We start from the raw sequence: 24,102 nt of genomic DNA, 5'->3' as shown, positions 1-24,102 counted from the left end.
TATAAAAAGGGCGTTGAACCCGACGGTAAAGAACCATCCACTACATATCATCTTCATCCATTCTCCAAAACAAAACTTCCAACCGCGAAAATGGTCAAGATCTCTGCCCTCATCACCCTGGCTCTGGCCTCCGTCGCTCTGGCCACCTCCAACTCCGACTGCCAGAACAAGTTCGACACCTGCCGCTCCAGCGGTGACCCCAACGAGGCCGCCTGCGCTGCTGAGCACACCAGCTGCTGCGCAGACGCCTTCGACACCTGCCGTTCCAGCGGTGATCCCAACGAGGCCGCCTGCGCTGCCCAGAACGCTGCCTGCAAGGGCCAGAAATAAGCTCGCCCCGTCAGACCGATACCTCGATACCGAATCCGACAGTCAACATGATAAAACTGACAAGAGGGATGATTGATCTCAATCGTTGACTCGTTGGCCATATATCTACGACGGAAAGGAAAGCGAGGAGGTACGGCCACCATGGACAAGCTGTCCAGAGTCATGTCAAATAATAATCATCCGGAATTCCCGCCCCTCTCTCATACAATGGCATGAATTCGAACCAAGCAACTTAACTTCAAATGTAGAATGTGGAACTTAATTGAGCTCCGTTTAGGAAAATAAGGCGATAGGGCGGCTGAGGATGATGATCACTAAGCTAGCCTTATATTTGCGGGGGATAGTGCTCTCCTTTTGGCATAGCCAAAATATAAATTGCCTACTAGGACAACGCTATTGAGGCATAAGGTATCCACTCATCTGAACATCAGAAATTCCAGAGGCTGACTCAATGTCGGTCTCAAGTCTACTTATTGAGATGGACAAATTCGGACGAGTCGTATCAGAGAGGCTTTACATGGCTCTATGATATTTGGCATTGATCATCAAGGTATGTACAATATATAGAAAAATTCGTGCAGTGTCGCAATCTCATCTTGTACTTGAGTGTCTTGAGCATATCAAACCGTCCGGGTCACATAGCCCTCATGCATTATTGGTACATGAGAAACTCGCACTACCGGGGTTATCATGTATCGCCTTTCCCGAGCTATAAAGTCCAAGTACACACTGTGATCCATGTTAGTGAATTGATTACAGACAAGCAAAGCACGCCAAGGAGAGAACTTACCAACACGACCCCAACAGCAATAGCAAAAGTGTTAAGCAAGGTTTGCAATGTCTTTTTGGGAGACGAAAACCATAACCCTTTGTCCATGTGCAGACCAAAGATACCAGTGAAGCCAAAGGTAAACCAACTGCCGAAAAGTGCGGTCTAAAAAAATAAGGGTAAGTCGCAGTGCCCAGAAAGATAAGAAAGGGTTCAAAACATACGATCAGACTAAGAAGATTGTTGAAAACAGGAATTGACTCTGCAATTACCCATGCGAGTACCCACAGGCCTGCGGCGATGCCAATCCATGAGCCAACAGATACCCAGTCTCGTTTGTGCATTCGGTCAGTCCCTGCGAAGAGACTGATGTATATTGATTTGGCTGCGACGTGGCTGTTGATCACGCCCGCAATGACAATCTAGAGACAATCGCGATGCAGAGTCAGTTCTGCATCCTCAGAAGGTTCATCAAAGTAGACTCTTACTGTAGGGAGAGCCACGCCATAGGCGATCTGAGCCACCAGGGGACCTGCGGACCCCAGGGCCGGAGAAGTGACGTCCGCACCAGCATAACGGTAGATTACGACAGCCGCAATAATGTACAACGTTATGTCAACAGTTTGAAGAAGTGCGAGGGCCTTTGGAAAGTCTTTGGGGTCCTTCAGCTCGGCAATGAATGTGAAGAAGGTGTTGTGGCTGACTGCACACTGTTAGACACTGCTGGCATCTCCCTGGGAGATAAAGGACTCGATTACCGTAAGAGAAAGCAATGTTCGCGGCAGATGTAAAACCAGTCACCAAATTTGTTTCGACGGTCGCACTAATAATAACATCGGGGTTCTGGATGCCTAGGGAGATCATGCAGATCAAGACAGCGGATAAAATACTGGCGAAGGCTGGGCAGAGACCGGAGTATTAGTTATTGGGCATACAAGAGCATGAGTTGCTATATAGGACAACTTACAGACAAGTGACAGCCAGGAGACTTTCTCCAGTGTCCGCGGCAAAGAACAGATAAGTGAAAGAATCAAGGCCACAACGCCAAAAACAATTGAGCAAGTGGCATGCTTGGTAATGGCATTGAGCGCCACGGTAAAGGTCAGGATATGGCTTGCCATAATGAATACGAGGAAGAGCAATTGTGCAGTTCCAAACAGCCCATATCCAAACCGGCCCATTAGAACCTCCCCTGCATCAGCCATGCTGGAAATATGAGGATGCCTCGACTTGAACTTTCCGATGAGATATCCGGTATACGTAGCCAAAAGGCCCATGCCAATGAGGACGACAAGGGCTGGAGTAAGTCCCATGCCTGCTACGGCTGCCGGAAGAGACAATATGCCTAGTGAGATGGTTTCGGAAACCATGAGCAAACCACCTTGCCTACATTACGATGTCGGCATTAGCCATTGTATATAACCCAGCTATGAAAAGAGTCAGTCAGAACGTACCACCACCTCAGGACCTTGTATTTAACCTCCGCAAATTCCTCATTTCCAAATGCATCTTGGCGTTGTGGTGTAGGATCAGGCTTTTTCCCAATATCAGTAGCGTCGGCATGGGCCCATTGCGGTTCAGCATCGACATTGGTCGGCTCAATGTCAACAATTTGAGGCCTTGGAGTAGTCGTCATTCTCATATTAGATTGGATGACATAGAAAGAGGAGAGGAACGATATCTAAGACAGTGAAACAAGAAGGTGATAATTTCGTTCCGTGGCGGAATAGGGGAAAGAAATCATGGACTGGATAGCGCATATGGTGGGGGAGCATTATAGAAACGGCCCCAGAGTCATTTCTTGCTGGGATATAATACTCTCCTTCCCGTTTCGATTGCTACCGCGGCCTAGTAGATGTCATCGCGCTGGTCTGTACCTACTAAATGGAAGTGCTGGACATCGGTGGATCGTGTCGGCGAGATTTTGCCCAGTAATACAAGGACCTGGATGGAGGGAGTGGATTTCGGCGGCAAAATGCTACGTAGTGGGACTTTTGAGGGGAGGGAAAGGCATGCCTGTTCAGCGGTAGATAAGGTCCGTACTAATTTACCCTGCAGCCCCTTTAGCAGATTGTGTCCTATCAGAAATCGGTTCTGGGGGCGTTTTAGGTCTCAAGGACGCGAAGGGCGTTGGCATCTCAATATTTGCGATTATGGGTGCATCCATGCGTTATCTTGATATACGTTCCCTTGCGCTTCCCCAGTCGAGTCCCCGGTCTATTCCCCAGATTTGGCGATTTGTCACGCAATGAATGAATTAGGAAATCTGGGGTATTCGTATGGACAACCACCACGGAAACGCTTTCCAATCTCGGAGTTGATTGTCCCTTGAGTGGGTCCTGGTCCGTGGTATCGGTGTGCTTATTTAATGCACTCATAGATGGATCAAATATATCTTCATCGTAATTTGACTAGTGCCCGGCGGCAAAATATTCTGAAGGTGTTATTGTCGCAACTCAAATAGTTATCCAGCTTGATTATTAATTAAAGCAATTTAAGTACAGTCATAAATCATAATAGTACCCACGCAACAGGATATAGAAAGCAGGCGGCAGCGAAATCATGTCTCACCTCGCCTAGCTTCCGTTTCGGTCCAACGTCGACACCATTCACCCAAAAGCTTCTGTGAAACAGGCTCCATCCCAGCCATTGTGAAGCTTGTCAACTTACACTTATCCAAGTCGAAGCGCGGTTGTTCTTCACCCACAATGGATTGAAAGAAAGGCAAGATTCGAATCTTTTCAGCCTCGGCCTCCCTGGAGAGCCTTTTGGGTAAGAGACAAGTAAAATGTTCCACCCATTGCTCGAAGCTGACTAGCTGCGATGAAGATATGCATGCCTGTAATGCGGTTGCGAATTCTGAGAATGGAACTGGTCGGGGATGAACGACATTGTATAGCTGCACGAAGGGGGTGTCCGTGTTGGCGGGTTGCTCCTGTTGCAGAGAGAGATCGAGGATCGCGCGCGACATCTGATCCACAGGTATCCAGTCGACTTGACCCATTTCATCCGGCACAAGGCCACTGGCTTTGGAAAGAATTGCCACGGAGTGAACCCAGTCGCGACTATCCCATTTACCTGCATCTCCGATCGTAGTCGGACCGGCAACTTGTCCTAGTCGAAGAATTGTAATGGGAATTTGGAGCTCGGCACCTGCTGCAGCGAGTAGTCTTTCTGCAACCTGTTTTGATTGTGCATATCCCGTCAAAGCGGTTGTATGTGCACATTTAATCACCTCTTCGGGAACTGGTACATTTGGAGAAATCACTTTGACCCATCGTTGCACAGCGCCAGTGGATGACATGAAAACAATTCGGGGGTGGGATGGTGCCCTATTTGCGATTTCGATAAGCGTGTTGACACTTTTCAGCATTTCGGGTAGGAATGAGGACAGTGATAAAGCGAAGTTCACGGCCCAGGCGTTGTGGATGATGACGTCTACGTGGTTGGATATTTCATCCAGCTGCTTTTGCGGCAGATTCAGATTTGGTCGAGATAGATCAACAGAGATAAACTGCAGCCGCGCGTTATTTGAATCAATGTCTAGATTCAGCTCGTCGGCGCGACGCTGGAAAGCTGCCCGCCCATCTGTACCTCGATCTAGGCATTTGATGCCTGCAACACGGGGGTCATCGAGCAGGTCCTTGACGATGTATGGTCCCAGTCGCCCTCTTGAGCCCAGCAAAACGACTTTGATATCTGCATCTGGAAATGACGGAGCTTGATTTTCCTTGCTAGGCTCTGGTAACTGAGCGACAAGGCCATCCAAAATCTCATCAACTCCACTTGCTCGCTGCAAGTCAAGCTCATTCCGTTCAAAGACAGCATTGAACGTGGCTTTTGCCAGTGCCTCGATAGATGGATTCTCGAAGATCGTGTGCAGCCAAAAGTTGATCACGTTTTTCTTTTTATCCATGCGCCGATGGAGACCGAGTCTTAGTTTCTGCCCAAGCTCGACGACAGTGAGCGAGTCTATCGCCTTGGCAACGAAGAAATCATCGCTTTCTTTGAGGGTGATGTCGGGTCGAATGTCATGGACAATAGACCCAATGAACCTCTTCGCTTCATCCATCCAGTGATTCTCTAAGATCCCTATCTCGCTTTGCTCATCCGTTGTGCCATAAAGGAACACCGCAGCAATATACTCGGCGTACAGTGACTCGGTTGGTTTTCGCGATATTGTGCCTTTTGGGGCTCTGAAGAATCCAAGATTGGGCTGGCTTAGTACGATTCGCGACCGGCGGATCTTGCCATACTCTGGCGCGATCGAGTTAGCTTGTGCGATGGATGGCCAGATTGCATCGATGAATTCCTTCTTGCTCATCCTGGCTACTTGAGGTCCTGGTCTTGGCTCGATTAGGAGGAGTACCTCAGGCCGGCCATTGCCCACAACCAAAGCCCCGGCGATATGGGGATCGCCAGCAAGAACAGCCTCCATGGGGATGGGCCATACTATTTGGTTGCTGCTCAAGACGAGGATGTCGTCTGTACGAGAATAGAAGCGCCACAGACCGGGCTTTGATGGATGAGGAATGAACAAGTCCTTGGTTCGCCAGGTCTTTGCCTCTGGGAAGTTGTGAGACAAGGAGCGTCGTCCGATGAACTTCTCGTCCTGATGCAATACCATTTCATAAATGCCCACGCCAACTTCTTGCATGTCACATTCGTCGTATGGATTGAGCTCTATATGTTCCCATTCTCCCGGTTGAGGCATCAGCGTTTGAATCTGACCCATTTCGAGAGATCCGTACATTTGACAGACATTGGTCACGTCGTCAAGCTTGTTTCCAGCAGTTCGTGATAGAGGGCCTCCACCATAGAGCACAAAGTCAAGATTTTTTGCTTGCTCATATGCGGTCGGCTCTGTCACCCATTGCTCAATGATAGAAGGAGGAAGATAAAGAGCTCGGACATCTTGCTCCTTCATGACGGTGTCTACCAAGGACCCACTGGGTGGCATCATGGGAGGCCCCATGATCACAGCGGCAGCCTGAGAAAATGCAGGCAGCAGTGTGTATGCTTGGATGCCAGCCATCTTGGTAATTGTTAGTCCTTGAAAACAAATACACACGGTGTAGACATCCAACTTACATGATATGGAGGGAAGCAGGAATAAAACCTTCCTGGCGGAGAGAAATTGAACTGAGAAGCATTCTGCGGACTTCGTCCTTCGGGTACGGGAATTTTGGGATCGTTGTCTGTACAGGAGAATGTGGCATGTGTGAGATAGACTAGTTTCGGTGGGCCTATACGTAGATTAGTGAGATAGACTGATACTGATGAGGTTGCCATACCGGTTGAGCCCGAAGAATGTAAGATTAGACATTTCTCATCCTTGAGCTCCGCGAATGACGCATCGAAAGGGTATCGCGGAGTTTGAGATTTGAGCAAATCTGTCATTGATGGCACTTGTTTGCAGGACATAGATGGGTCGAATTTCTGCAGACCTTTGGCCATAGATCGTAGAACATCTGCGTAGAGGAGTGCATGAACATCGGCTTGTTGAAGGAGCCCCAGATTGAGAATAGCCGGATTCCGCGGCGAAATGAACAGTGTCTAGTTCATGAGTATCGACATTGAAAAACTGCCATTTGAAGTGACACAGGGTTCAACTTACTTTCCAATCGCATTTGATCGCCGCCAGCAGCAGAATCGTATATCGAAGGTCCCCTGCACCAATGTAGGCCAGGGTTCTTCGCTCCTTTGGGGCATTTTTCAATGTCCGTTTGATCCACCACGCCATGTGGTCCACCGCCGAAGCCATGTCCTTCATCGTAACGTCCTGGAAGCCATTGGCAACGCTTTCAGACGTCGAGATGGCCGCAAACACGCGATCGGGCTCATGATGGGCACAATAGTCAACAATGTGGGGCAACAGTCGATGTCCGCGATATTTCTCTGCTCCCTGAGCCCATGGTTCAATGGAGCTTGCGCCTGTCATCATCAATCTGTGGAGGATGGATTGTATAGCGAAATTGTGACTCCGCTCGAGGGATGGGGCAGTCCGGCGTAGTCGACGTAGATAACCTCGAGGTTCATGCCAAGATCTAGACAAGTGCGCAGGCCGCAGGGATCCTCGAGAGAAGAGGTGCTAGCTGCAACGCAACCCGCAACTGCGGGTCAACACTATAACCCTTCTGGAGACACTAATGCGCGGGCATCTCGCCCCCTTGTTGGCCTTCCGAAGCCAAAGAATGGATTTGATTTCCCCTGGCCTGGCCTGGCATCGGCTGAGGCGCACTTCCAATTAGATGGCGCATGTCACCGAGCTGCGCCATCGCTCGACGGTGCATCTTGATACCATGGCCCTGGATCTGCTAAGAGCGTGGAGGATCAGACTCCACTCGCTGTGAGTCCCTCCCCCCATTCGTGGCGCAAAATTGGACGCTGCTGGTCATGATTCAACTCTATGCCGATGACTGTTCGAGACGTTGGCTGTTTTCTTTTCCTAATCTGTTTTCGGGCCCCCCTTACTCGAATCCCGAGGTGGTGGTTGACGACACGCGTAGCGCTGAAGCACAAGTCAGTGGGGACCTTCGTGAAGCCTTGCGGAAAGAGTGGGAGCAGGATGCAGTGATTGGTAGGAATGCTCCAGCTCCAGCTTTATCGTCATTTTCGTCGAGCCTTGTGGCATCTTTCTGCAGATCGCCTGTCGCTGCTCATTAGGCGTTCTGGGATCGGATGTCGGTATCGGAAGCATCAAAGCATCGGAGAGGGCCGCCTAAAATCTGGCAGCTGACGGTGGAGCCGGATGTGGACTGCGAGCGATCCGCTGTGCCGCATTTAGATTTTGCTTATTGCTTGGCTTGATCGCATGGACGAGGGTGAGCGAAAAGGATGGGTGGGGACGGGTAGCGGGTCTGAGGGAATCCCTCGGCCACCGGGCCCGACTTCCCCGGGTGATCCTTGCCATAGCGAACATGTTCAGACCCTCCTGTCTCAAATTCCAGATGTGCTTATTCGACGATCGTGTGCAGACGGGAGATTCAATTTAAGCCATGAGTGAGTGCCGAGTATAGGAAAGCCTTCCAGCTTAAGCTTATCCTTGACAAAATTTACCTGGGACCGCCGTAGCTTCCCACTGTTTACTAGTACAGAGTGTAGTGGTTACCGTTACCAAGGCAATAATTTGCTGTAACCAAATTAGCCCTGCTTCACTGGAGACAGAGAACGCAATGATAGCTCATAATGAGGCAAGTCACAAAGGTACATGGCTTACTACCTACGCCTCGCCATGGTGTACAGCAGCCCGTGTTTATGACCTGAGCGAAAAAGAAAGCACCCCTTAGACCGCGCGTGCTAGAAATGATATATATGAAATACGCGCAGTAGTGCATACTAAAAATTCTATGATAGGGGTAGAAATAAGAATGGCACCCCACCCCCTGTCAACCGCATCTTCCATAGCAGGAGGCGTCAAAGCTAGTACGGACTTCCGGTAGGCAATAGATTGACAAGTCAGATTTCCTGAAGGCAGCTTCCTCTCTAATAGCCCTATATCCAGTACCTTTGGGGTGCGCTGAGATCGCAATTTATTGTCTGTATATTTGCCTGGCAATGCGAAATCTCCGTCGTACAAGTCATTCTGGCCCCTTGCCCAAGGCCCAGATTTTGAGCGACTGCTAAGTCGAAAGCACTCCACAACAGTGGGCGGTGCACTTCGTGCTACCTCATAGACTTACTTTTTCATCTTCATTTTCTCGTATTAGAAGGAAGGCAGCTTAAGGGGTCTGATGTGAAAAACGCCTCAAATAACGCCCTGGCCGTGCTTCGACACTACCGCTGTAAATTCTGGAACATGATCTGCCAAGATTACGCTGACAGCGGGGACTAAGACCGCCGCGGGGCTCGGTGTTGATTCGGAGTCTCAGTTGTCCTTCACTCTCTTGCCTGGCCTGTGGAGCTGTTCTAGACAACAAAGCTCAGCGTACCGCGTGTCTCTCCGCACGGCAGATTTCGTCGTTTCGGGCCGTGGCTTGGTACCATGTGAGGATAATGTGAGGCGCCAATCACAACGCAGAACCTTACCTTGACGGCTCCTCCCCGAGTATACACCAACTCCTTTTTTGCGAACGCTCGTCACAGGTGAGAAACAGAATGCACAAGATGGCGATGTTGAAATAGTGTACTAAATGTTGGTTTGGTGGAAGAACACCCATGATACCTCGACAAACGCTTTTCAGAGGCTAACAGCGCGATAAGACCAGGACTGACCACGAGCGATCCTGCCCTGCAGCAACCCCTGAAGGCGTCGCATTCGATCGCGCATGTGTTTCCCAGAATCCGGAACCCTAGCGACCCTTGCTGCAGTTATCGAGCCTCGTCTCCACCTGGCGCGACGCCGGTGAAGAACCATTGACAGCCATGAGCGGAGCGTGTAGTGGTGTCTTTCCGGACACTGTCGGCATGAGGCTGTTTTTCAAAACGACCTAGCGTGGTCTGAATCGAGCGTCGTTCCGGTCTCTTAGCAATCTTCTACACTCCATGGGTGGACGGCGCGTCTGTGCCGGACAGGGGTGTGACAGGGGTCGGGAAAGGACTGGCATTAGGCCTTGGAACCGCCTCCAACATAAAAATGATTAGCACGAGCTAAGACACCCTTCATCCTTCGATCCTTTTGGACCCCTGAGACCTGGATGTCACAGGCCGAGCCTGGATACGAACAAGAATATCGTACTCTGGACTCGAGTCTAGTCTAGGATTCAAACAGGGTCGCTGGTCCCTCGGCTGGATGTCGCAATCTTGCATTGTCAGCATGTGAGCAGATTAGCTTATACCAGACGTCTTGATTCCTATCTAGATAGAACATGTTCGCTTTCAATATTATGCAGCAATTTATCGTGACGTGATGGCTGACAGCGACCTGTCTAACTGGGGTGATGCAGAACTATATCAAGCCTCTGCCATGGCAAACTACCCTATCTCGATCTTCGATGTGTGCTGGCAGAGATATTCTCACTGGCTCCACTGAAGATGCCCTCCCCCCAATATTAAGGCGAGCGACTCTTAATCGATACCAGACCTAGCTACCCAGTCGATCATTTTGCAGAGGTAAACGAACCGGATCGAACATCCAATTGCATACTGTGCGGAGTCGGTCGGGATCCCACAGACGCCAAAGATTATCCACGCGGCCATCTCTGTCAGTTTGTCTCGTGCGTGAGTCAACATGTTGCATTGGGGTGTGCAGCTGAGCCACGCACTGGCGAGCATACGTGATCACATAAAACGCATGAATGAATGACTCAACCTCCATCCATCAATTCCAGAAACGACCGACGTATAAGACGGATGTTCCTCCACCCTTCCAATTTCTTCGTCGTCGTCATCAAACATGATCTATAGTCAAAAGCCAGCAAATGACGGCATTCCATATTGACTAACCAACCAAATATTCCAGAGTACAAAACTCTTCTTATCCGCCTCGGCACTTCGAAACAACAGCATTCGACCGGCAATGAGACAAGCCAGCAAAGCAAAATACACACCCGCCCAGTGCAAAGCTCCACTCTCACCACCCTGCAACCAACCCCAGTAGCAAGGACTAGCGATACCCCAGAGGACCACGCAAACTGCAATGAGCCAGCGCGCGAGCATCGCCAATTACAAGCGGCAGTGCCCTGCGACCATGGGCACTATCCTCAACTTGGTCATATAGATCCTGAGCCTGGACCGTGGTGAAAACAATAACACCGATGATACACAGCCAAGGAAAAATTCTAGTCCGTCGACAGCCGTGAACTGTATCCACTGCGCAGAGTCAAGATGTATCTGCAAGGCTCCAGAAGTGTAGCAGATGAATCCGACGGCGTTAATGAGGTTCCGAACCACGCAGCTTGCATCCGCACCCTTGGCTTCGCTATACGAGAATCCCAAACCGATCAGCGTGATGCATTGTGCTAGTCCGCTGACATGGAGACTTGTAGCCAATGCGAGGAGGTAGAAGACTAGCATCGTGGTTTGGGCGTACTCGGGACTCATTCGGCCTGATGGCATCGTTCTCCACGGTTTGTTGATTACTTCTTCTGCGATTGCGTCTGGTTGGTGCTGGTTGTCGACGTGACAGGAAGGAGGTTCAGCAATGCCCAGAGTAGGACGACTGGTACGAGCTGCAAACACGTGCTCCATGCTGGTGCGTCTTGTATCCCGAAGGATGATAGTCCCATTGAGGTGAAGAGGCCCGAAGCCGAAGCTCGTTGCGATGATGGTTTTAGGTCGCTGAATGTGAATAACCAGATCGAGTATGCGAATTGGGCTGGGTCTTGTATCGCAGCGTTTGCAAGAGAGGGGATATTTTTGAAGAATTGAGGCGGCTTCAATGATTCCTGTTGAGGAAGAGTCAAGATGTGCGAAGCCATTGCGGTTGTGGTCGATTGCATGGTCATGAAACTTGAGGAAATTTGAAATGCCTTCTTCTTTTGCCCGGATCTCCATACAAATTATGCTCTTTGAGAAATACCATCCTGGAAAACATAGCTGCTGCATCGACAAGGTTGGCTTGGTGTATGTCGAAAATAACACTGTATCCGCCCAACTCCAAAACATCCCAGCTATTGCTGAATCCGAATGCTGGCATCACCACGTCACATCATCCCTATCTCAATATCCCTCAATAACATTCAGTATCCCAGTTCTCTCGGTTTTTAGCCTTTTTGGGGTCGAGGCGCAACTATTCGCAGTTCTTCGCAGCTCCTTCCTAGAAAGGTTTAGTATAGCCCTACCAGATTCTCACATATGCTGACCGATTTCCAGCTGCTCATACTCAATCATTACCTCCTGAACTACATGGGTTTCGTGAATAGCACATGCATCGAACTGACGCTGGTCCCGACCAGAGAAAATGTGATTTTCACCACGTGCATTGTGGCGGGCGTGGTTGGTGTTTTCATCTGCAATTTTCATCAAGCACGAGTGGAACATGCAAGGTTCAAAAACAATCAAGGCAATCACCTCTTCATTTGCCATCTTATCGTTTTACGAGAGCAGGAAGACCTTCTCCATCATGGCCCTCAAACTCTCTGCCCTGATCCAAGCTTCCTCCTATAATTATGGCTCAGCATGGCCATCTATCGACTTTCCAGACATCGCACTCGCCATTTCCCCAGGGCCACATCTAGCAGGTGTATAAATCTCTGGTACATGTATCAATGCCGACACGGACAAAACCTCCTTGTCCTTGAAAACCTCCATCGCAAATATGGCAACTTTGTCCGGACAGGACCTTGTGAGGTTACCATCTTTCGTCCCCAAACACTAGCCCGACTCGACGGACCAGACACTCGAACCAGCAAGTCCGACTGGTATGACTTTCTCCTCCCGAATGTCGGGGTAAGCACCGCCCGCAACCAGTCATATCATGACCAGCGACGTCGACTCTGGACAAAAGGGTTGTCCAACAGCGCGATGGAGCGGTATCAGAAAGACATTGATAGCCATGCGTGAATCCTGGAGGCTCAAATTGCTCAGTCTGCTGCCAAGAGCACAGCTGTGCCATTCTCTACTTATGCTTACTGATTCTCGTTGACACCATGGGTCTCTTGCTTTTCCGAGGTCTTTTGATATGCTGCACCGAAGGACTGGGATTACTGTGTGAGGAACCTGCGGAGAACGATGAGCCTTATCGGGCCTTTTTCACCTGTTCCGTTGTTGGCCCAGATTGGGTGTGGCCTTTGAGGGGTTATTGGGTTGGTCGCGATTGGCATACTATGACGTCTTGGTATGCTGAGCAGATCAAGGAGCGCATACAGGTCAGTCTTTTGATCTTCCTCACTGGCAGTGTCACGCATTTTGATAGACTTTGTTCAAGGAACCTGATACACATGATGTGGCGCGGGGATGACAATGACGAAGTAAACATGATGAGCTAGTATGCTGCTCTGGGGGATAGCTAGTACCGAGTCCAGCTCTGCCAGCCCGGCATGGCTACACTAGTAACCGTTACCGTATACTCACCAAAGTATCAACCGAGTAATATGTTATACCCCGCATGGACCTAACCAATACGGCTAGCTCTTCTACGTGCGGAGTCACTTGCCTCTCCCACGTCGACCCACTTTCATTCCGACTCCCTCACTCCATTTGATAGCTGGGCTATATATCCTTGCGGGGGTCGGCGACTCTTCCGTTGCCCAGGCTAGCTCTTTTGTTTCAAAATGGCTTCATTTCGAGAAATCACCGCGCCCAACGGGCAGCGCTACCAGCAGCCCACTGGCTTGTTCATCAACAATGAATTCGTACCCGCAACGGGCGGGCAATCAATCACCTCTTTGGACCCCGCGTTAGTTGTTTCCGAGCCCATTCGCATGATACAGATTTTCTGACCTCAATTGAAATTCAGAACCGACAAGCCCATTGCCACCGTCGATGCTGCCAGTGCCGCCGATGTTGACCGCGCAGTCCAAGCCGCCAAAGCTGCGTTGGCGCATCCCTCGTGGAAGCTCCTCCCCGCAACAGACCGGGGTCAATTGATGGCCCGACTGGCCGATCTGCTTGAGCAGAACAGGGAGCTGCTGGCAACTATCGATGCCTGGGACAATGGTACCTTTTTTAGCAGAGACACAAGGCTATTTGACAAGCTAACTCAATTGTCTAGGAAAACCCTACCACGTCGCATTCGAGGAAGATCTCACTGAAGCCATCGGCACCATCCGATACTATTCTGGCTGGGCCGACAAGACCTTCGGACAGACCATCAACACCACCCCTCAGAAATTTGCCTACACCATCCGCCAGCCGGTCGGCGTTGTGGGCCAGATCATCCCTTGGAACTACCCTCTTTCCATGGCCACCTGGAAACTAGGACCTGCCCTGGCTTGCGGTAACAGCGTTGTCCTGAAGCCGGCCGAACAAACCCCACTCAGCGCTCTTATCCTGGGTAAACTGATTAAGGAGGCCGGGTTCCCACCGGGCGTGGTCAATATCGTTAATGGCTACGGCCGTGACGCCGGTGCCGCGCTTGCATCGCACCCGCTCGTCGACAAGGTCGCTTTCACCGGGTCGACAGGGACAGCACGCGAGATTATGAAGATGGCCGCGGGGTCGCTGAAGAACATTACTCTGGAAACGGGCGGCAAGTCACCGCTGCTTGTGTTCCCCGACGCGGATATGGACCAGGCGGTTAAGTGGTCGCATTTCGGTATCATGTCGAACCAGGGCCAGATCTGTACGGCTACGTCGCGGATCTTCGTGCACCGGAAGATTCTGCCTACTTTTCTGGAGAACTTCAAGAAGGCTGTTGAGAGTGTCAAGATTGGCGACCAGTGGGATGAGTCGACTTTCCAGGGTCCCCAGGTCACCCGTCCCCAGTATGAGCGCATTCTTTCATTCATTGAGATTGCAAAGAGTGAGGGTGCTACAATCCTGACCGGTGGTGCTGCCCACGCCCTTTCCGACCCCAAGAACAAGAATGGGTACTTTGTCAAGCCGACTGTCATTACCGATGTCACCGATTCGATGCGCATTGTCCAGGAGGAAGTCTTTGGGCCTGTTGTTGTGATCCTGCCATTTGATACTGAGGAAGAGGCTATTCAGCGTGCGAACAATACTACGTATGGCCTGGGTGCTGCGGTGTTCACGACTGATCTTGAGCGGGCGCACCGTGTCTCGGCTGAGCTGGAGTCTGGTATGGTATGGGTGAACAGTAGCCAGGACTGCGATCCCCGTATTCCGTTCGGTGGTGTTAAGCAGAGCGGTATTGGTCGTGAGCTTGGCGAGGCTGGCTTGGAGGCTTATAGCCAGATTAAGGCTGTTCATGTTAACATGGGCACTAAGCTGTAAGGGATAGGATTGGATGTACATGGAACTAGACTGGTTTACGATAGAAACTACGGCTTGACGTTTTTCACTATACCTCCCTGATTTGCTTTCTATTCATATTCTATAGCAGCTTAAGCCAAAATATATCACGAGCTCTAGGAAGTTCTAGTAGTACTAACTAGTTATGCACCATCCTAGTTGATGCCTTAGGCTGGAGGAAAGTATCCACGACAACAACTCCTTATTCCCTAAACGGCAAGAAGTCCCTCCGTCCCATTCAAAAAAATCAAGCCAAGAGTAAGCTCCCATCTTCGATGATGAAATCAACAGCGGGGTATCTTGTGATTGCTGAGGGGCATCGCAATCACCCCTCTTGCCCTCATTCCTAATGTGGATATCACTCGTAATCTCCTTCCAAAACCGCAAGTGGGCCCACCCAATCAAGTAACCAGGCTCCCCTAGAGGTATCTATACCTCCATTCTCCAGGTACAGTGCCAAATATACAACCACCATGGGCAACACAAAGAGAAAGTCGCTCCGCTGCGTTTCAGTATATCTACAATCGAAGCACGCACCATCTGGCAACACTCAACCCCTCCAAACCCTCCTCTCATAATCACATACCGTGAACCTCCATCTCAAAAATACCCTCCGAAATGGCATCCATCGGCGGCATCATGGTGGCTTTGATCACCCCCTTCACAGACGACAAGACCAAGATCGACGAAGGCCGCCTCCAAGCCCACATCGAGCACCTCATTAAAGCCGGCGTCCACGGCCTCGTCCCTGGCGGCAGCACAGGTGAATTCACTACCATGTCCACAGCAGAGCGCAAGCAGCTCACAGAGTTGTGCGTGAAATTCGCCGCCGGCCGCGTACCCGTCGTCGTAGGCACTGGTAGCACCTCCAGCGATGAGGCCATCGAGCTCTCTGCGCACGCGGCCAAGGCCGGCGCCGCGGCTGTCATGGTTGTGCCTCCTTTCTACGATCCCGTCAACCTGGAAGAGTTGCATGAGATGCTGGGCGAGATTCACAACGCCTCCAAGCTGCCGATTATGTTCTATAATATCCCCGCTGCGTCTGGCTTGACGCTCTCGCCGCAGGAGATTGCGGGACTGTCCAAGGTCGGCGTCAAGTATCTGAAGGATACCTCTGGCAATGCGCCTGCGCTCACCGAGTTAATTTTCGGTCTATCGGATCAGATTACTGCGTTTAACGGGTGGGATTCCTTGACCTTCTATGGTCTTGCGGCGGGCTGCCCTGGTGGTGTTTGGGGCGCTGCGAACTTTATTCCCGAGTTGGCGGTTGAGCTTTGGGACGCTGTTGCCGTTAAGGGCGATTTGAAGAAAGGTCGGGAGCTTTGGTCTAAGGCGTGGCCGATTTGCAAGTTCCTTGAGTCTCATAACTATTGTGCGGCTGTTAAAACCGGTGTGGAATTGAGTGGCCAACAGACTGGTGGGCTCCGGAAGCCTTTCTCGTTGTTGAAGCCTGAGTTGCAGGCGGAGTTGAAGGTGCTCCTGCAAAATGCTGGTGTGAAGACTATCTAGATGGTGCAGCACATGTGGTCTTGATTTTGATGTAAATATTTGAAGCTTTATGCTTGGAACCATTATATGATGTTATGGTATGAAAGTCAGTTCATCAGTTCGTACAATACTTAGGTATACATGCTGGTCGTAAAAATAAACAAGAAGTGCAACATGAAAAAACATTCTGTAAGATCAACAGAAAAGAGGCCAAATTTGTTCCTCTTTGGCAATATCAATCCAACACGGCATCGCATCACGCCGATTGGCTGTGAGATGCTCGTCTTGTCTCCGCCACGATTTAATCATGATATCGCGAGCGGTTGCGTATGAAGCGAATCCACATTTATCGCCAGCGTCCTCCAGCCACTGCATAATAGCTTCTCTCCTCGGTGTCGTTATCGCTTCGCATCCAGCAATAAAGGCCGGCCAAGCGGTCCCAGGGCCCGAGAAAACCTCTTCAGACAAAGAGGCGCTGCATTCTTGCAGTGCATGAATAACACTATCGACGTGGCCCTGTAAGACAGCAGGATGTGCCTCCCGAATTCGGCGATAGAAAAAGATGACGAGGGCCGAGTTCAGTGCCTCGAGCATGTGCGCATGCGGCTTCGACGTCGCTTGCAGTTCTGTAGATTTGCCTCGCGCAAGACCGAGGTTGAAAGAGCAGATCATGTTCTCTAACCGCATTGCGCGGCGCTGTAGTGATTCCCAAGCCTCGAGGTTGACTGGCCTGTTTAGGTTGCGAGCAACTAGGAGTGTTGCGAGTACATTTGCTAGTCTCGTAGTCTGCGATACAAGGCTCAGCCATGTCTCGGGGATTCCGTAAATCTGCTTGTATAGTGTTTCTGGGAAACTTCGTGAATCGTGTAGATGGATGTCATGGAAGCCGGAGGCTCGGTCTTTGGGTTCGTCGATGTTGAGATCGCTGTCTGAGCTTTGGTTTTCGATTCGGAGAAAGTCGTCGAGTCGAGGATTAGGCTCGCTCTGCACGGTGTAAACTTCGGAGGTATTACCGGCTCCGCCTGAGACATGGGAATGGGAACGGGATGAGGAGCTGAGAGTTCCGAGACAGGCATATGACAAGCTGTAGTCGTGCAGGACGAATGTACTTTCGCCTACGATACGTAGCCAGGTGTAAACGTGGTGCAAAAGCCGGGCTTTCTTGGATATCCTTCTCTTTGATAAACCTCGAAGACGTAGAAGCTTTTCGGCGTCAATCAAGAAGCAGCGGGCGTGCTGTTGTTGCCCGGACAGAATCTGGGGTTATCAGAGTCGACTCAAACAATGCAAATGACTCCCGGTAGGCTCTTACCGCATATTGTGTGAGGATGTTGGCTGCCATCAGCTGATCCTTATATTTGGCCTTCTTTGGCCCTTGGGTCTCATGTTGTAATGAGACCTGGATATGATCTTTCGCCTGCTGATATGTCCGATTCGCTACTTGAAGCCAATGCTCTGTAGACTGTGTTGGGTTTGCGGGTGGCTTCAAAGCTAAATCAATTGCAGAGCAAGCAAGAAGGCCGTAGAGATTGGCCAGTCGAGCATGACTTATTCCCTCTGTTCCGAGGAATGTCGTATCTCCAAATGCTACTACTGCCGCTGGCAGATTCAGAATCTTCCACGGAGATTTCTGTCCGAACGGAATGGCCATAATTTGGGGAATGACAACATCCTGGAAGTGTTTTAGGAGATATTGCGCGTCCTTCAATACATCTGTGGTTGTGGGGCCCAGCTCCATTGGAGTTTGCTGAGGCGTCAGCATTCGAGCCGGCTCTTCCGGACCATTCGTCAGGCCTTGGAGCAGTGCAGTTTCGTTGTTGATATCAAATGATAGATCACTTGGCATCGTCAGCGTTGGAAGTGTAGAAAATCCGGCTTGGTCGGGACTGAAGCTTAAAAGGTCGGACCAATGCAGGAAGTCATCCATCTGCGACAACGACTCGATTATCGAGACCGGACTCGCATCAATGATCTCCGGAGGGATGACGGGGTCCGCAGGATCCCCTGTCGGAGCCGGGTCAACGAGCGTCGATTCATTTCTCTGTGTCGGCGCCACTGGCGGCTCTGCTTCTGCAGACGGCCCCGAGAAATCGAGAACAGCAAAGGGACCGATGACGATGTCGTTTTCAAGCGACCGGTCCGGATCCCGGGACCTCACATCGACTTCGGCCAAAGACGCATCAATCGAGCCCGATATCAGATTAGAGCTGAGAGCCGTGCTCATGGACAATCGCGATTCCTCTGTAAGACGTTGTCAGTTCTCGTCCATTCCGCAGAAATTGATGACCGCAAATACCGGTGTACAAATGCCGACGAGTCCCGCGGTGACCACCATCGCCTGCCTCGCCGGTCTCATCATCACGCATCCAGAGAACTTGATCGGGAAATCCCTCGCAGGTGACTCCGAGCGCACGGCAAGTCCGGCAAGCGGGCCGTTTCTGGTCGCATTTGACGTGTCGCCGTCTGCAAGTGCTGCAGCCGCCCAGCACATGCGATCGGCGCGTGCGCGCCCGTTTCGAGCTTACCATGAAGCTAAGCTGGTTGATATAATAAGCTGAGAGGATTCAGTAATTCATTCATGTCAAAATCGTGGCGAGGAATGGAAAACCGGAGTGCCGGATGTTGGAGCCCCGCAACTTCGTCGTCGCAGCGGAAACGCCTGCCATTTTGAAACGCATTCTTATCTTATCTACCATACAATCCACCAACCCTGGGAAGACCCTCAAATGAGGCATCCTGTGAACCCGGTATCTTTCCTCGCCATATTATACCTCACTTAACTCTCAATTTACTCTCACTTCTCATATTAGGTAAGTCAATGTATATTTTAAGTAGGTAGGTGATTTTAAGATCATATAAGCTTAACTTTAAAGCTCAGACAGAAGAAGTTAAGGCCACATGGATATAAGCTTAAGACAATATGGGTTTAAGCTTAAAGATTAGATATACTGTTCGGATGACTGTTCGGGCGACTATTTGAAGACTGCTATTTAGGGCGGTCAGATTGGAGAACATATCTCAATGATTTAGGCGTCAGGCCCGACTGTAGATTGGAAAGTAAGCCTGGCCGCTATGACCCGCCGCACCCCAAGGTAAGGAAGTGCTGCCATAACCCCACGCTCGGCCCCATCAACAACTTATAACTTGCCCAGTCGCGTCGCCTCCACCTTAACGGTCGTCGGAATCTCCTGCTCAACTGGGTGCTGCTTCGGAGACCATCCCAGAAAACGTGAGGCTCGCTGCCCCTCCATGCGCGCGTTGGTACCCCAGAAGACTCGGGCGGGTGCCCATAGCTTATCAGCCTCGTCAACACTGAGGCTCTTGACAGCTGTCGAGTCAGTCAGGCCAAGCCTGTGTGTAGCATCCGCGACGAGCTGCGAAATCTTGCCAAACGACTGCATGGAATTAGTACCGAATCGGGGGTCTGCTAGGGGAGAGCGACTTACCATCATGCCATTGCCAACAAAGTAAAGACCGTTCTGATTCCACAGATCACCCTCGGTACCCTGAACAGCCTTCTCGACAAGCTTCACAAACAGATCGCTGAGGTCGGAAATATGGATGTTGCTCCAGGTGCTCTCGCCCTTGCCCACCTGAACGACCTGTCGCGTCTCAATCGCCACACGCGATAACTCGGGAATCTGGACACTGCGCTGCTTGATGACGCCCCTGCCCTCGCCGTAGATTATAGGCGGGAAAATCAGGGCAGTCTTGGGACCCTTGACATTGTTGAGGAGGTAGTTGTCTACAACCCGCATACCGGAATTCTTGCGAATGATCTCACGGACTTCTTCGGCGTTGTCCATGTCCCCGTAGACTTTACCAGCGGCCTCACCAAAGGTGCCGTTCAGAATATCTGGGACGGAAATCACACTTGCGCCTGATACTTGGATCCAATGTCCTGCGGCTTCGGATTAATCGGTGCGTACTTTTGGTCCAGGTAATTGTTGTTCACCCACCTGGCTTGGGGTCATCGCGCTTGGAAAGTCCGCGGGCAATAGCCTCGACGCAGGTCATGTTTTTATTACTAGCAGCATCTGTAATCGATGAGTTCACGTCTTCATCAAGGACTGACAATCGACTTACTGATAATGACATCCGCCTTCGAGGCTTCTTCCTCAATCAACGACGCAGCATCCAGATCACCCAGCACAATACGGACATCAGGGAAGACCTTTGATATAGCAGCGGCCTTCCCGCTATCCCGCAGCAAAACACTGCATTCATATTCTGGATGTGTCTTCTTTAGGAGGTGGAGAACATCCCCGCCAATGTAGCCCGAGGCACCAGTGCTAGTCGGGGCAGAGTCAGCAAGCCACCAATACCCCAAGGCATTATATCGGAACTCACAGGAAAATCCGAGCCATTGTGGTGTGTCGTAGATCGTCTTTGCGCTATTCGTCTTAGTTTGGAAGGAAGTGATCATGCGGTGTTGAGTTGCGTTCGCAAGTCGCTTTAATACGCCTGGCCATGAGACTGCGGGGCGCAACTTTAGCAGGAAGGAGATTCCGACGGCCTCAAGGTGGGTCTCGGCGAGTCTGCGGGGAATTCTACGATAGGAAGTCGACCAGCTAGCATGTATACACTTGGAAGGTACTCGTACTAGTGCTCCAATTTGGATGGAAGTGTAATCAGTGGTAGGTTTGCGCGACATTGCTCGACTTATTTATTGGGTAGGACTCCGTCCTCCTTTACTGGTTTTCTTCCTGCTACACCTTACTTACTACTCTAATCATGGCGCACCGCGGTGAGACCCTTCACAAAGATGTGTGCTGCATCGCCGACTTGAAGGACTTGGGTAGCAAATGCCTGCCACCGATGGTTCGCGGTAATTTGAATTCACCAGCAGTAATAGTGTTTGATGTTCCCTGCTAATTCTGGCAGACTACTACAATGAAGGAGCTATGGACTTGCTCACGTATGATCTCCACATCTGTCAACCTCAATGCCATCCTATTTTAACAAAAATTTACTTGAACAGTCTCCGCGAAAACGAAACTGCCTATGATCGTTACCGCATCCGACCGCGGATTCTAGTCAACGTCGAGGAGATCGACACCAGTACCGAAATCCTTGGCACCAAGGTTCGACACGCGAGATCGTTATATGGATGAATATGATCAGTTGACACTTGTTGGGTCTAGGTCACTCTACCGTTCGGATTCAGTCCCGCCGCCTCTCACCAACTCGCACACCCCGACGGCGAACTCGCCACCTCCCGCGCGGCCGCCAAATATGGAATCGCCATGGGACTGTCCTCATATTCGAACTACTCCTTGGAAGATGTTGCCGCACAGGGACAAGGGAATCCATATGTGATGCAAATGTGTGTGTTGAAGGACCGATCTCTCACGATACAATTGCTGGAGCGAGCAGAGAGTACGTCTCATCCCTAGTGAAATGTCTGGAGCAGGCACTGATGACATCTGTAGAGGCTGGGTATAAGGCGTTGTTCCTGTCGGTGGATGTACCGGTACTAGGCAAGCGGATAAACGAGTATCGGAACAATTATACCCTGCCCGAGGATATGCAATGGCCGAATATTCTCAGCAGTGGAAGTGACCACTCGGACCGCACTGATTATGGTAAGTCTGGCCTGACATTAAGTCGACATGATCAAGCGTAGTCTAACTCGCTCAGACCCCAGTCTCGACTGGGAAAGCACCATCCCCTGGCTCAGGGAGCACACTTCACTGCCCATCTGGCTGAAAGGAGGTAAGCGCCATCATCCCTGCATCCAAGAGATCTTGTTAACTCTTGGCAGTTTGCTCGCCCGAGGACGTGGAACTGGCCATCAAGTACGGCATTGACGGGATTGTCATCTCCAACCACGGCGGGCGCCAACTCGACGGCGTCCCATCCACTCTTGACGCGCTGCGGGTATGCGCGCCTATCGCACGAGGTCGACTAGTGATCGCCGTCGACGGTGGCATCCGTCGAGGCTCGGATATTTTCAAGGCGCTGGCGCTTGGAGCCAGCTTTTGTTTCCTGGGACGGATTCCCATCTGGGGCCTGGCCGTATGTTTCTTGCCCTCGCATTCTCGCAAGATCATTACTCACTCCACGAACAGTATGATGGCCAAGAAGGCGTGGAACTGGCGATTAAAATCCTCCGCCAAGAGCTCAAGATTACCATGGCGCTGGCCGGGTGAGTCCATGAAGCCGCGCGCGTGGTCCCTGCATTCGACGCCACTGACATTTCTCCTCCTCAGGTGCCGCAATGTAGGCGAGATCCAGAAAAGCTATTTGTCAGTCCTGCTGCCCGACGGCATTCTTGCCAAGCTGTAGGACAGCACGTCCTTCATAACCTTCCTCGTCTTCATGAAGGAGAGCATGAAGGAGGAGGCCGTGATCCGAACATCCGACCGGCCCCGTGACAAGTGGTGTGCCAAGAGGCTTGGCGCCCCGCCAGCAGTAGGGCTGAAAAAGGGCTGGAAATTACATGACAGCACAACAGAAACACCCGACAATAATAATCTGACCCGAAGGTCCCAATTGCTTACCACATTTACCTCCTCGTATTCTATTCTCACGGTTCTGAGTATCTCCGTAGATCTCCGTAGGCACGGCAGACACGGCAGACGCCGAATTTTCTGTTGATGATCTCCACGCTATCCCCGATCGCCCATGGAACCAACCCGCGATCCACATCCGACCCAGACGCAGCCTAAGCCACCGCGTGGCGGTGTGTGCTTCGCAAGCAGAGACCGCAGCGAGTGCAGGCAGCACCATTCTGATTAGTCCGGCGCTATACTTAGCACTGAAACTGCAGCCATCCCGGTGTTCGTTGGAATGCAACAGTGTATTTTACGGCCTGAACCCACTTAAGCACTGCGGGACGCTAGCCGAGTCAATAGTGAACAGCCGATCCTCCAACATCGCAAACCGTATTAAAAAACAGTCGTACATTGTCCCATTTACACTTCCAGTTTAGTCCCTTTTTTTCACTCGCAGCCCTGCTGATCCCGGCTAAATCTATTTAAATTCTCACCTGCCCCCCACCGTCAAGGTTCTTTCTTCCATTCCCCCTTTAATCTAATCTCAGACACGATCTCAAACGCGGCCATCCCGTGTCCACGCGCCTAGAAAATCCCCTGCTGCACCCCAGGAAATCTTTCCTTCTTCATCACTCAACCGACACCATGTTCAACTTCAACTTCTTCAAGTCTGCCCCGGCCGAGACCGAGTCCAACCAGGAGAACAGCTGGAACCCCAACACTGTCGCCATGCAGCAGCCTTCCAGCCCTGCCGCTCCCTCTACCAACCAGCAGGTTGTCTCTGAGCAGCCCGTACGTCCCACCCGTTTATCATGCGATCGTCCCAGTGAGATAAGTCTAATCAGTGCGCTTCACAGGCCAACCAGGAGGAGATGTCCATGCAGCTCCGCGGTGGTGGTGGCGGTGGCCTTTGCTGTGGAATGTGAGTTGCGATTTGGGCCCAGTAGATTTCAATCAAAGTGACTAACCCCGCGACAGCTGCGCCGGTCTTGCCTGCTTCGAGTGCTGCGAGATCTGCTGTTAGATTCTCCACCGAGAACTAGATCGGAATCGAAGAGCCACGCGTTCGTGGAGGGATCAGCGATGAATACCCGAATCAATCACGGCGCAGTCCTTCGTTCATCTTCTTTTCCGGCTGACACGGCGTTTCCTTTGTCATGTCCTCTAAGACGTCTATGCGAATATACCCAATGACAAATCATGCGATCAAGATTGACATATATT

At 51.0% G+C, this 24,102-nt stretch overlaps 10 protein-coding genes across 10 annotated transcripts; 5 read left to right on the top strand and 5 right to left on the bottom strand.

The window, feature by feature from the left end:
- Positions 1-90: 90 nt before the first annotated feature.
- On the top strand, positions 91-330 carry N7532_000403 (uncharacterized protein; the record flags this gene model as incomplete). The annotated part of the gene is made up of 1 exon (XM_056612907.1): positions 91-330. The coding sequence occupies one exon, from the start codon at positions 91-93 to the stop codon at positions 328-330; it is 240 nt and encodes a 79-aa protein (XP_056480131.1).
- A 645-nt stretch (positions 331-975) lies between these two features.
- Positions 976-2,741, bottom strand: N7532_000402 (uncharacterized protein; the record flags this gene model as incomplete). Its single annotated transcript, XM_056612906.1, has 7 exons — positions 976-1,059; positions 1,121-1,264; positions 1,324-1,521; positions 1,588-1,802; positions 1,858-1,998; positions 2,067-2,485; positions 2,554-2,741. The coding sequence occupies 7 exons, from the start codon at positions 2,739-2,741 to the stop codon at positions 976-978; spliced, it is 1,389 nt and encodes a 462-aa protein (XP_056480130.1).
- A 918-nt stretch (positions 2,742-3,659) lies between these two features.
- N7532_000401 (uncharacterized protein) lies at positions 3,660-7,043 on the bottom strand (the record flags this gene model as incomplete). The annotated part of the gene is made up of 4 exons (XM_056612905.1): positions 3,660-6,134; positions 6,191-6,345; positions 6,394-6,655; positions 6,717-7,043. The coding sequence occupies 4 exons, from the start codon at positions 7,041-7,043 to the stop codon at positions 3,660-3,662; spliced, it is 3,219 nt and encodes a 1,072-aa protein (XP_056480129.1).
- A 3,275-nt stretch (positions 7,044-10,318) lies between these two features.
- Positions 10,319-11,533, bottom strand: N7532_000400 (uncharacterized protein; the record flags this gene model as incomplete). Its single annotated transcript, XM_056612904.1, has 3 exons — positions 10,319-10,438; positions 10,484-10,618; positions 10,802-11,533. 3 exons carry the CDS (start codon positions 11,531-11,533, stop codon positions 10,319-10,321), a joined length of 987 nt encoding a protein of 328 aa, XP_056480128.1.
- Positions 11,534-13,251: 1,718 nt separating this feature from the next.
- On the top strand, positions 13,252-14,875 carry N7532_000399 (aldehyde dehydrogenase ALDH; the record flags this gene model as incomplete). The annotated part of the gene is made up of 3 exons (XM_056612903.1): positions 13,252-13,376; positions 13,437-13,636; positions 13,692-14,875. The coding sequence occupies 3 exons, from the start codon at positions 13,252-13,254 to the stop codon at positions 14,873-14,875; spliced, it is 1,509 nt and encodes a 502-aa protein (XP_056480127.1).
- Positions 14,876-15,511: 636 nt separating this feature from the next.
- Positions 15,512-16,402, top strand: N7532_000398 (dihydrodipicolinate synthase family protein; the record flags this gene model as incomplete). The annotated part of the gene is made up of 1 exon (XM_056612902.1): positions 15,512-16,402. One exon carries the CDS (start codon positions 15,512-15,514, stop codon positions 16,400-16,402), a length of 891 nt encoding a protein of 296 aa, XP_056480126.1.
- Positions 16,403-16,576: 174 nt separating this feature from the next.
- On the bottom strand, positions 16,577-18,909 carry N7532_000397 (Zn(II)2Cys6 transcription factor; the record flags this gene model as incomplete). The annotated part of the gene is made up of 3 exons (XM_056612901.1): positions 16,577-17,638; positions 17,694-18,622; positions 18,678-18,909. The coding sequence occupies 3 exons, from the start codon at positions 18,907-18,909 to the stop codon at positions 16,577-16,579; spliced, it is 2,223 nt and encodes a 740-aa protein (XP_056480125.1).
- A 609-nt stretch (positions 18,910-19,518) lies between these two features.
- Positions 19,519-20,748, bottom strand: N7532_000396 (uncharacterized protein; the record flags this gene model as incomplete). Its single annotated transcript, XM_056612900.1, has 5 exons — positions 19,519-19,776; positions 19,828-20,282; positions 20,341-20,418; positions 20,468-20,673; positions 20,732-20,748. The coding sequence occupies 5 exons, from the start codon at positions 20,746-20,748 to the stop codon at positions 19,519-19,521; spliced, it is 1,014 nt and encodes a 337-aa protein (XP_056480124.1).
- A 367-nt stretch (positions 20,749-21,115) lies between these two features.
- Positions 21,116-22,669, top strand: N7532_000395 (alpha-hydroxy acid oxidase; the record flags this gene model as incomplete). The annotated part of the gene is made up of 9 exons (XM_056612899.1): positions 21,116-21,209; positions 21,266-21,299; positions 21,363-21,465; positions 21,526-21,760; positions 21,814-21,966; positions 22,022-22,096; positions 22,146-22,399; positions 22,453-22,529; positions 22,594-22,669. The coding sequence occupies 9 exons, from the start codon at positions 21,116-21,118 to the stop codon at positions 22,667-22,669; spliced, it is 1,101 nt and encodes a 366-aa protein (XP_056480123.1).
- An 854-nt stretch (positions 22,670-23,523) lies between these two features.
- N7532_000394 (uncharacterized protein) lies at positions 23,524-23,902 on the top strand (the record flags this gene model as incomplete). Its single annotated transcript, XM_056612898.1, has 3 exons — positions 23,524-23,670; positions 23,736-23,800; positions 23,857-23,902. The coding sequence occupies 3 exons, from the start codon at positions 23,524-23,526 to the stop codon at positions 23,900-23,902; spliced, it is 258 nt and encodes an 85-aa protein (XP_056480122.1).
- Positions 23,903-24,102: the final 200 nt, after the last annotated feature.

The sequence above is a fragment of the Penicillium argentinense genome (assembly GCF_028826775.1).
Source record: "Penicillium argentinense strain IBT 30761 chromosome Unknown utg000001l_segment0_segment0, whole genome shotgun sequence".
Taxonomy (NCBI): domain Eukaryota; kingdom Fungi; phylum Ascomycota; class Eurotiomycetes; order Eurotiales; family Aspergillaceae; genus Penicillium; species Penicillium argentinense.
This window is presented reverse-complemented; position numbering and strand designations above follow the sequence as displayed.